At 36.8% G+C, this 11,922-nt stretch overlaps 1 protein-coding gene across 1 annotated transcript; it reads left to right on the top strand.

The window, feature by feature from the left end:
• Positions 1 to 213: 213 nt before the first annotated feature.
• Positions 214 to 10,761, top strand: LOC139116409 (dentin matrix acidic phosphoprotein 1-like). The gene is made up of 9 exons (XM_070679046.1): positions 214 to 353; positions 1,169 to 1,324; positions 2,596 to 2,937; positions 3,453 to 3,650; positions 4,747 to 4,905; positions 6,432 to 6,533; positions 7,737 to 8,056; positions 8,752 to 8,980; positions 9,483 to 10,761. The coding sequence occupies exons 1-9, from the start codon at positions 214 to 216 to the stop codon at positions 9,661 to 9,663; spliced, it is 1,827 nt and encodes a 608-aa protein (XP_070535147.1). The 3' UTR covers positions 9,664 to 10,761.
• Positions 10,762 to 11,922: the final 1,161 nt, after the last annotated feature.

Raw genomic sequence — 11,922 nt, 5'->3', positions numbered from 1 at the left:
AAAAGAACTTGGTCGTTTTGATGTGCCAAGCCAGAACTGCTCGGGAAAGACGTTATTTCCAAGCAGACTACTTCTACACGACAAAAAAATACTATTACATTACATGTAAAATAGTATGATTACATGTGAAGGCCATACCAGTGACTAATAGCTTCGTAAACTTTCTGTGTTCACTGGTCTTATTTATCGCGATACTTTAACAGGCACATTACAATGGATACAGAAGACTCAATGGAACCTAAAGGAAGACACTCAGATCATAATGGAGAAACCCAGCACAGAAACGACGAAACCATGACTTCTATCACAGAAAGTATGCAAACTACTGAGGGCGCTAATCTGACTGAGGAAAGGTACAGTCACTGTTTGTACATGTTCTTACAACTACCAAGGAAAAGGCCGAAATTTCAAATTGTCACTTTTGATGATCCTTTCATGTTATGATCCATCAAAAAAGTTGGTTTTCCTTCTCCCTCACCTTGAGATATTAACGTTGTCACAACAACGAATTATATACAGCATGCAAGCCTGTTGTTGGCAATCGATTTTGGTCCGGACTAGAATTAAGCCGTCGGCAGTAAGTTTGACCACAGTCCCTGTGTGTGGCGGGACTGTACATTACAAATATACAGGCTGTGTTTACAAGTTCAATACTAAACACATCATCACGATTTAAGAGAAAGAACAAAAATATCATGATAAAAAACTAACTGACAATAGATGAAAGGTTAAGGTGATGGCGCTTAGGGGCACCTTTCAAAGTAACAGGATGAGTATGGACAATTAACAAGGGTTGAAATGTAATGTTTCGTAACATAAAATGCTAGTCTTTTGTATATGTGTGTTTCTGTGTGTGAGTGTTGATGACAAGCTGAAAACAGAACTTACACGTTACTCATAGTTTCACGCTACGGCACGTTTCGTCTTGTACATCTACAGGTCGTCCTCGTAAATACGACGCGTTATCCTGCCTAGTTGTCCAAGCTTCACACTGACACGGTTGATATAGGATATGTAGTTGCTATCTAAGAATGTATGTATTTCATATAAGAGAGAGAGAGAGAGAGAGAGAGAGAGAGAGAGAGAGAGAGAGAGAGAGAGAGAGAGAGAGAGAGTCCTTTCTGCAGACGAATCCGTGTAATTTGTTGTGATCATATCCTCTTCATAGAAACGCCACGGCAGATGATGCTACTCAAGTACCTGGTGATGGACCTGAACTTCAAGAAGACAATACTGAGACAACACGCAGCGATCACCATGGTGAAGAGTCTGTACGTTCTCAAATCAAAGACTCAGAAGAAGATCAGTCCGGTCTGAACGATGTGTGAGTACAGAACATTTGTGCTGTACCGTAACAATGTGAAAGCAAGGGGACAACACAGTGAGATATGGAGACATGTGGGAAATATCAATATACTGAAAGTGTAGATATTAAATTTATGACAGCGAGACAATTAAGCTGGGTCATGTAGGCATTTTATCGAATTCGATTGCCATGAAATGCCATGTTACTTCCTTGCTGTCAAAATCCGCTCAGTCCGTTAAATTGTATATCTGCATCGACAATAAATGTTTTATAAAAAAGTCCATGTTAAAGCATCATGGTAAATTTGGTCAGACGAAGTTTAATACAGAACTCAATACGAGTGCATAAGAAATATTGCAAATTAAAATAAGAAATATTATACATCAAATATGTTTTCTCAGTTTAAGTGCTTAATTTAGTAAATAAAATATACTTTGCAATAAGGGAAGGGTCGTTGGAACTTCGCCCGTACGACTTTCATGTTCACAAAATATGTATTTCATGTATGATATCTCGATGCATCACGTCAACATAGCTGCCACATTTAAATTTTGCGATATATATCATGACAAATATGTTTTAATTTTTTATCAATTGCCAAAGTACCTTGGACACAGTGTTTACACTAGTTGTATTGGTCCCATACAATCTTTGAGCGCAGTTTCTACAACAACTCCCTGCCTTTGATTGTAACGATGATGTACTGCTTTAATTTTGACGAATATTTTGTCCGATAGTATGTCGGCAGGATTTCAGCCACCATCATTCTGACACATTTCAATTTTACATCTACTGTTTGTTTGTTTCGTCCAGCTTTTATCGTACTGTACTGCCCCATTTACTGAAAGACACACTTTTCCTGTTCGATATATCCATCCGAAAAATACACAAAATTGTAGATAACTAACTGAACTAAGCACTGTACTTCATTTTAGTTTAAGTTACTGTTACTAAAGAAAATGTTTCCAATAAAACAACTTAAATACAAAAAAATACAATGCATAAAACTTGTACCAACAACTGCGAGCTAACCTTGTCTTAAACTGTATAACTGACAAACATTGTCGTGAGTTTTCTATTAAGCATCCACCTGTAGAGAATTCCCCTTCACTGATGTTTCTATTCAGGTTTAAGTTTTCCGCCTTAGGATGCCTACGGCAGTTGAATTTTACAGGTCACATGCATAAGACATAGCAAAAAAGGAATGTGTATTTGGAAAAATGATTAAGACACGTGTGCACAGACTGCTCAACCTCGTCATTCATCATCACCTGTCATTTATCCCTCAGTATCGCTTCAGAAACTCGTACTTCGCGCAATTCTGACCAAGAACAAGAGACAGGGACAAGTACACTGCAAAAGACAGAGGCAAATGACGAACAGGCTGAACCTGACAAAGGAGTGATCGAGCCAGCCAAAGACCAGACTACATCCGATGAACAGACTACATTCAATGAACAGACTAGATCCGACGAACAGACTACATCCGACAGAGCGAGGGCCGAGGCGACTGAGCAACAGACCGAATCCGATGATGGGATAGCCAAACTGAAAGATGACTTTGAAATACTTGTTCGTCCTTCGGATTTTACTTTTGAACAGTCTCACACAGAGCAAACACTTGAGACTGGGTGAGTTGTACCGGATAATAAAACTACAATCAACATATCAATGGTGAATCGGAGTAATTAAAGGGAGGGTGTCGTGTGCGCGTGAGCGACTTTCTTGTTTACAACCAATGTATTTCATGCATGATAGATGCATCACGTCAACATAGCTGCAAAATTTAAACTTTACGTTACTCATTGTTAAAACATATTTTAACTTTCATCAATGGCCAACGTACCCTAGCTAAAGCGTTTACAACGGTCGTTGGTGTCCTTGCCAAACTTTTAGCAGAGTTCCGACGACACCCTCCCTCCATATTATATTTGGAAAAATCAACACGGCTAAGTTTGGAGTTATCATGAACGTTTGTAAAATTTCTGTTAAAGGTGTCTATATGAAAGGTGATGGGACCGACAACTATAAACTGTATTAGGCCACTGCTTTAAAATGACCGCATTGACAAAAGTCTAAGAGTAAAATTTAACGTACTCAACAAGGCAGGTAAAGATCAGATGACAACGCATATTTTCGTTTCCAGGAAACCTGACACTGAAGAAAACCAGGAAAACGTTCAAAACGAGAAAGAGCAAGAAATCTCTAAAGAAAGTCCTCAAAGTAAGAAAGATGATGAAACAGGGCCCTGCGATACGAGTAATTTAAGCCCACAAAATGAAGAGGGTAGACGGCGAGATTCTCAAAGTGAAACAGTTTCGGAAGATAAGAATAAACAAGAACCGTAAGTCTTTTGTTAGTATTTTATGAGTGAAATGACATTTCATACCAGCCAATTTCAAAGCTTCTTCAGCTTTAACTTTTGATGTGTTTTTCATTGTTTTCGTACTGGTTCTACTACATCTAAAATCCTGTGAAAATCCCTAGTGACCTGTCAATATGGCCAGTATTTATACGTACTGTTTGTTAATGATGTCCAATGTTAGTGTTCCAATGTTATTGTCCCAATGTTAGTGTCCAATGTTATAGTATGCCAATGTTAGTGTTTCATGTTAGCGTTTCAATGTTATTATTCCAGTGTTAGTGTTCCAATGTAAATGTTCCAATGTTAGTGTTTCAATGTTAGTGTTTCAATGTTAGTGTTCCAAAGATAGTGTTTTAATGTTAGTGTTTACAACTGAATTTTAAACTGAATAAATCATTGAGTTCGAGACTTGAATATTTTGCCTGTCAAGGTATTTGCGGAAAAGAATATGCTTTGTTTCCTGCAGCAAAAATTGTGAAAATAATAAACAAATATAAAATCTGTCGACTCTTTAACTATAAAGTGAGTTTCTTTCGAATATAATAGTAAAACAAGCACCCTAAACAGTTGCGCTTAAAAAGATAATGCTATTTTTATGATGTGTGCATTGTCATGAGGTAAAGTACATAACAAGTCACAACCGAATATCTGAAGTTTGAGAACGAACATTTATAACGCAGAAAATTTATCCACAAAGTCATGAGTCAAATCGAAAGCGAGATCTTAGTTTATTTTATTCAGGTCCTTATAGAGGATAGTTTTACTTCTTTTCAATATCCAAAATAACTCCGCACCTTAAAAATGAAAGGTGAAGATTCAATCTTTCTAGACAGATCAGAGCACCTATTATTTTGTTTGAGTTAGATGTTGCACCCGGAGTCAACATTGCACCGAAAATGCTCATACTTTTCCAGTTCTCAGTGACAAATGGATACACGCTATCATTATTGGAATATTGACATCGCCAAATTCTCACGATCTACAAAAGAGAGAATCGATTAAGTCGGTTAATTAAGTAAGTACCCTGAGTTTGATCAATAAATTGCCATCCTTATTTTTAAAACCAAATTTACAGACACGAAGAAACATCGAGTAAAAAAGATGTAAACCAGGATAAACGAAAAGATGTAACAGCAGAAAGTGACGTCACTGTAAAAGGCGGGAGTGAAAGCGGCAGCAGCACATGCGCAAAAAGTCCAGAGCAGTGTGAATCAGATTCCGATGAGAATGAAAGGTTAGTAAATTTAACATCAATTTGGAAAATCTTGATCATTTCACATACGATATCTGAAATCGAAAGGGAGCTTTTAAATGCGAAATGACTCGCATGATCGCCCACGACACGGATTTTACCACAGTCCTTCAAGTGATAATTAGCTCACATTAACTATTGGATACTTTCGGATTTCTTCACTTGCTTCGGTAGCGTTCCACATTGGCAACTTTTCTTTAAGTCATTATCACGAAGTAATGGGAAAGTGGTGCGTGCAATAGATTTAGTAAACAAACAAATAAACAAGCAAACAAGCAAACAAATAAATAAACAAACAACTAATAAATAAATAAATTAAATAAATAAATAAATAAATGAATAAATAAATAAATAAATAAATAAATAAATTCAAAGATTGAAAGCCTTATTGTCAACTCCAAACATCTCGCATCGGTTTGCATATATGAACAAGAAAGAAAAATTAAAACTGACGTTTGACATAAATTGAGAACTGCTGGATGGCGATGCTTTTGTAAGGAAAGCCTAGATAAAGTTAAAAGAGAAGTTGCATTTTTTGGAGTGATTGCTACCATTTTTCAAAGAGAAGAAAAACAAAGAGTGAATGCTTAATCCACCTGCGGTGAAGTTATGCTCTAATGTTGACCCTGTCATGCTTAGCATAGACATTTCTCTGTCACCACGCCACGATAGCGTATAGGATAGCTAGTCGACCTGTTTGAGCTGAGAACATTTCTCCGTTGAACGGTTTAGTAAATAATCTCTCATTAAAAGCCACTCTAACTGAACAGTGGCAGACTTTCCACAAGCTAACCACGCTTAGAACGTCCCGTTACTATGTTTCCTGTTATGTTACCGCTACTTTCGGAGAAAGATTGTTACATTGGAAATGTCAGCTCTTTATTTATTTGTTTACATGTTTAATTATAAAAAAATTAAATTTGTTAACCTTTGATGGATGGCGACTTGACAGGATAGCCAATGAAATCACACCAGTACATTGTTGACATGGATGATTACTAGTTTTCAGTCATGCTTCACGTGATCAGGCTGTAAAATTATATTTTTTAAATGCACGATGTGTCGTAAAACCTAGATATTAGAATTCTAGCTGTTCCGGTTTACTGTATGTCGTGTTCCGTGAGACAACGTGGTATCGGATTTAATAGGTAGCGTTACCCGATGTGAAAGAACAGCAATGAAATGGCAGAACATAATATGATTAGTCACAAAGTTGCTGTTAGAAATTGAAGCCGCTACATTCTGACAATGACGCATGGATAGCTCAGTGAAACATAAATGACCGGCATCACCACCACCACCACCACCACCACCACCACCACCATCATCATCATCATCATCATCATCATCATCATCATCATCATCATCATCACCATCATCCTTATCATCATCATCATCATCATCATCAGTTAAGATATCAATTACTAAGATATACAACGGCACTGCCACTGTCTCGATATGTCAAAGTCAAACCAACAAAACGCTGTCTTTATTCTATGTAACTTTAGTAGCGCTCAGCCTGAAGATGGAGCAAAAGTCACCGATAAACTGATAAAGCGTGAACACAGTACGAGAAATTCTGGAAGTGTCGTCAAAGGTGTAGAAGATAGGTAAGTTTAAAATGTTGAAAAGCGACAGGACACGCACTCACGATAGATTGAGACATACATAACTTTTAGATATATAGATAAATAAACTGACATGCGGGCATATAGACAGATTCATAGCGCTTGTAAAGTCATGGACAGGAAAAAGAGATAGAGACAACAAGATGGACAGACAGGAAAGGATGTTAAGATATCTCCCAAAGTATATCTACAGAAGGATATCTACGGATGGGTATCTATCGAAGGATATCTACAGAGGATATTCATGAAAGGATATCTACAGAAGAATATCAATGGATATAGTTATCCTTCTATAGATATATAGTTATTGATTGACATGTAGTTACTGAAGGATGTCTATGGAAGGATATCTATAAAAAGATATCCATAGAACGATATCTATAGAAGGATACCTACAGAAGGATATCTATGCAAGGATATTTGTGGAAGGATATCTATAGAACGATATTTACAAAAACATATTTATAGAAGATATCTATGGATATAGATATCCTTCTATAGTTATACTGTTACTGATTGGCATAGTTACTGAAGGATATCTAAAGAAGGATATCTACAGAAGAATATCAATGGATATAGTTATCCTTCTATAGATATATAGTTATTGATTGACATGTAGTTACTGAAGGATGTCTATGGAAGGATATCTATAAAAAGATATCCATAGAACGATATCTATAGAAGGATACCTACAGAAGGATATCTATGCAAGGATATTTGTGGAAGGATATCTATAGAACGATATTTACAAAAACATATTTATAGAAGATATCTATGGATATAGATATCCTTCTATAGTTATACTGTTACTGATTGACATAGTTACTGAAGGATATCTAAAGAAGGATATCTACAGAAGGATACCTACAGAAGGATATCTATAAATATTCTTCTACAGATATAAAGTTACAGATTGATATATAGCTACTGAAGGATATCTATAAAAGGATATCTATAGTATGATATCTACAGAAGGAGATAGAAAAATGCTCTTATTAAATCACAAAACTCACAGCCAAGGATTTCAAAAGTGATAAAGAGTGGAACAACCTTCGAAGACTACTTGCTGCCTCTTGTTATCTCTACAATGCTTTAGTGTAGGATATTCATTGAATTTACATCAATGATAAGTCCTGCTAAGTTTATAACTTTCCTTAATTTACCTCTGATAATATCAATTGGCAGAATTTTTGCAGAAGATGAGCCTCCGGAAATGTTGAATGTTCTTTTGATGAACTGTGATCGCCTTGTGGACCTTCAAAAAATTCGAGAGGATCTATTTGCAAACGTAAATGAGGACTGTTTACAAGCAAAAACTGAGTACTTTCGTCAGGACGACATGAAGAAGCGGGCCAAAGAATTGAGAGATCGTGCAAAGCTGAATACAGATCAAATCCACTTGGCAATTCTGGTTGTACATGCTGACGAATCTCGACTATCAATCAATGAAAAGGATGCAGGAATCGGCTATGAACAAATATATTCCGCACTTCTTGAATTATCAGGTAACGACACCGCAGTACAACCCTTTCACTCTTCTACTGTGTATTTTGTCTGTCCCTTCCTCTTTCTGTGCGCATGTCTGTTTGCCCCTCTACTTATTCTTTAGAGTCCACTCTGTCTCTTTCCTGTCCCTTCTTTCTACAACTCAAACTAGAAAAAATATTACTCATCTTGTACTAGGTAGGGTCAGGTGGTCGCTCCCTGCGCCATGTAAACAATTGTCAATATGGAGGTGTTTGCATGAAATTCTAAATTTATGAATTCTTCTTAGATCGCCCAAACACGCAGAAGGTTTCGGAGTATACAATTGCCTCAGCTCTGTTGGCTAAAATATCATAACAGAATGAAGGAATAAACTTTCTGAATCAGCAGACTGTGGCGGTGGGATCGCGAGCCAGTAACTACCGCCTTCGCCTGAGCAAAGTTAGGCTATAGACCAATGCCAAGCGACAAGTGGGCTAGTCTTAGTATACTACTACTTCATATATTCGACGATCTCTAGCGAATAATAAATAGTCACGTGATAGGAGGATATTAGAAGAAAGATATATATTGGTAAAGTCATTATAACAAAGCAATAATGCATGAAACACACATTTTTGGGGAGATTCCAGTATTATTTTCTTCTATAACAGAGCATTCTGGGAAAATGGTGATTAGAATGTCTCTTCATTCTGTTGAATTCTCGTTTTCACAGGTGGTTGTGTCATCGTTGTGATAGCCAATGACACCAATGCTGGTGATTTGCAGGACGAGTTGATATCAAACTGGGCTCATTTCAAGATAGGATCTCAATTTCAACGTCCCTACCTGGCTGGACCTGAAGGTTACGTGTTTTCATGGAATGAACACCCTGAGCAATGTCATAAGAAAACCTTGAAGAAATACTTAGAATACAAAAACAGACTTCCTCCGAATTTATTCCCGTATGTACTCCATTTTAGTATGCCTCTATGAATTTGGTATAGTTCCTATAGCTTTCCGGAACGTGCCCTCTTCCACCGTTATCTATTTAAGCAATAAAGCACACCCAGCGATGGTATACCACGAGATTTTGACCAGCTCACGATATATAGGCACGGACGATAGTGAGTAAAATATGAATTGCACCTGATCAAAACCGAGTGGTATACCGTCGGGTGTGATTTATTGCTACTATCTCACAACAGTATATTAAAATTCAGACATGGAACGTCAAAAAGGATTTTTCCTCAAGCCGAGGTGTATCACGAATATACAACGGTTCTTTTCACGTCTCGACCAATCAGATTGCTGTATTTGCACCATCAATGTACTCGTATGATATATTTTGTATACTAAACCTGGATTTCTTTCAATTGCATAACTTTTAGTTTTCTCCATATAATGCGCTGTCAGTGATAAAACACCAACGCTGTATTCAAAAACGTTTTTCTTTGCCCCTTACAGATCTAACAGACGTCGGAAAGTTTTGGAAGACCCCGAGGTCAGGGAGAGTGACCCTTCCGATGATGTATGCTGTTGTTTGTTACTGTGTTTCAGAAGACCACGATACAGTCAAATGGAAGCGACAAAGAATAGAAAAGACGAATATCATTCAAGTTACAAGAGAGTAGAGACGGCAACCTGAAGACATAAACGGAAATCCTGTGCGGAAAATAAATATATTCAATGTACATAAACTTTCTATAGATATGGCCGGTGGATAAAACATTTTTTATTCAACTTGTTTGAACAGCAGAATATCGGCATGACCATTTGGCGTAAAAGTCGAACACGTAACGGACAACAAGGGAAATTTGAATATCTTCCTTAATTTCCTTCGTTAATGCTTCCAGGTGATATCAGCAATTTGCTTTGTCGTGAAGTAGGGGTGCATTTTTTTATATTCCGGCTTGACAAAACTGTCAGTTAGGCAAAAAGCATAAACTCAGGCTTGTTTCTCATCCTAGATGTCCGAAAAAATGGTGTGGCAATGCCGTTGTGTTTTTCCTAACAAAATCACTGTACCGACATGATAACAAGGGAAAGGAATGCTTACATGCAGCCATACATTCTGACACACAGCAAGATGACTGCATCATTCAGAATAGAGTAGACACACAGTGTGTAATTGTGATCATCCAGGTAGAACATGTATGTTTTAACGAATGTCATTTTGTTTGTTTTGCTATTTAATTTTTTGCCAACAAACAAGTAATAGTGAGGGGATGAGATGGAACAAAACCTTGTTTTTTGGTCTTATTTTTATAAATTTTATTCCGGAGAAACATATAAAAATAATCTTTTTTAATTTTTCTTTCCTTGTTTGCTTTGAATATCAGTAATCAGTTTGAATGACACACTGACTAACGTACATCGAAAAGTATCTTGCATTATTTGATTTTCAATTTAACAGTATTTTTGTGTTTTTTCTGTGGTGTTGTTACTGTGTAAATAGTCGCAAGGACTTGTTTGCAAGGAAAAGAAGAATATGAAATTACGAAGATGAAATTATACTCAAATGTATCCTCTGATCCCTTTTTCGAAAAATTATTGGTTCACATACAACAAAGAGCAAGATCTCTTGTTTTCACAAGGTGAAAAAGTAACTCATTTAAATCCATGTAGATTGGGAATTACTCAATTAACGATGCATCATGTAAGCCATCGTTCGTCGAGTAGTTTTACTCTCTTTGTAGACTTGGTAAACGTTGCTTAATAAAAAGGCTTCGCTTGAAACAGCAAAGTGTATATCTTTATTTTTTCAACGTACGCTATAGTTGACATTAGTGAGCATAATTCGGTTCGTCATAAGATCACTGCAAACACAAAGGAGTTGAGTCTGCGCAGTAGGGCTGAACAGGATTCGCAGCCAGTTAACCCCGAATTCAAAGTAAACCCTCCTACATAATAAAATTCACGTTCACCCAACTCACGTATTTCACACGATCGATCACAAGGAAACGACATTGTACATGTATTAAGTTTTAAGATATCAATCAAGTTCTAGTTATCTCATATTCGATATCAAGGTGCTTACAATAACGCTTGGCATATCTGCAATACTTTTGTACATGATATAAAGGACACGACTGCCGTCCTATTCGATTGGACATATTGTGCGACACACACACAAGCGATATCCATGATGTGGACTTGACTAAAGGATTTCAGAAGGAAATCCCTGTCGAGTACACATCACGGATATCACTTATCGCATGCTGATTGTTTGTTGCATGACAGTACATACATCATCTATCTCTCTCTCTCTCTCTCTCTCTCTCTCTCTCTCTCTCTATCTCTCTCTCTCTCTCTGAAGTTTTCGTGGACATTTATTTATCACCTAATTTCACGAATTTGTATTTCCGTGTTTACGTAAGGCTTAAAAATGTTAACTGAGGGTCGGCAGGTAAAAATTAGGATACGCCTGGTTTTTTCCTTGCCGGAATGTCCTATATTCCAAATTCTGTATTTCACCTTGAAAATAACATAGTAAGTAAAAACTGATGTTTTATTGCCATTATCAATTTCTATTATCGCTGATTTATGGATACGGTGTTGTTGGTGGTGAGATTTTCTGTTCTATACGGTAAGAAATGCAACTCAGCATTGTTAGACATCAGAGTCTACCATTCCATGATGATGCATAGCGCCATCTGTGGTTAATTATTGCAATGACTTTTGTTTTTACTACTCGAAGTGTATGTTGTGTGGTAATAAATGAGCCAGAATTGCAAGGTACCAATACAAGCTACGATAATCACGAATAATTCATTACAGGGAACAGAGAATGAATACACAGAGAAAAAAAAAGAAATGTTTTTCACAATTGATGAGGTTTATATAGTCAAAGAATATCTGTAGTCATCAAATTTAATGATTATAATGTACAAAAATTGGGAAGTTT

The sequence above is a fragment of the Ptychodera flava genome, chromosome 17 (assembly GCF_041260155.1).
Source record: "Ptychodera flava strain L36383 chromosome 17, AS_Pfla_20210202, whole genome shotgun sequence".
NCBI lineage: Eukaryota > Metazoa > Hemichordata > Enteropneusta > Ptychoderidae > Ptychodera > Ptychodera flava.
The sequence above is the reverse complement of the archived record's forward strand: the minus strand, read 5'-3'. Positions and strand labels throughout refer to the sequence as shown.

What these genes read in the sequence shown, in the direction of transcription:
- LOC139116409 (XM_070679046.1), top strand. Translation starts at nt 214, where the DNA reads ATGGATACAGAAGACTCAATGGAACCTAAAGGAAGACACTCAGATCAT. An exon ending in CGCACTTCTTGAATTATCAG is followed by an intron (nt 8,057 to 8,751) that starts GTAACGACACCG and finishes TCGTTTTCACAG; the next exon opens with GTGGTTGTGTCATCGTTGTG. An exon ending in CTTCCTCCGAATTTATTCCC is followed by an intron (nt 8,981 to 9,482) that starts GTATGTACTCCA and finishes TGCCCCTTACAG; the next exon opens with ATCTAACAGACGTCGGAAAG.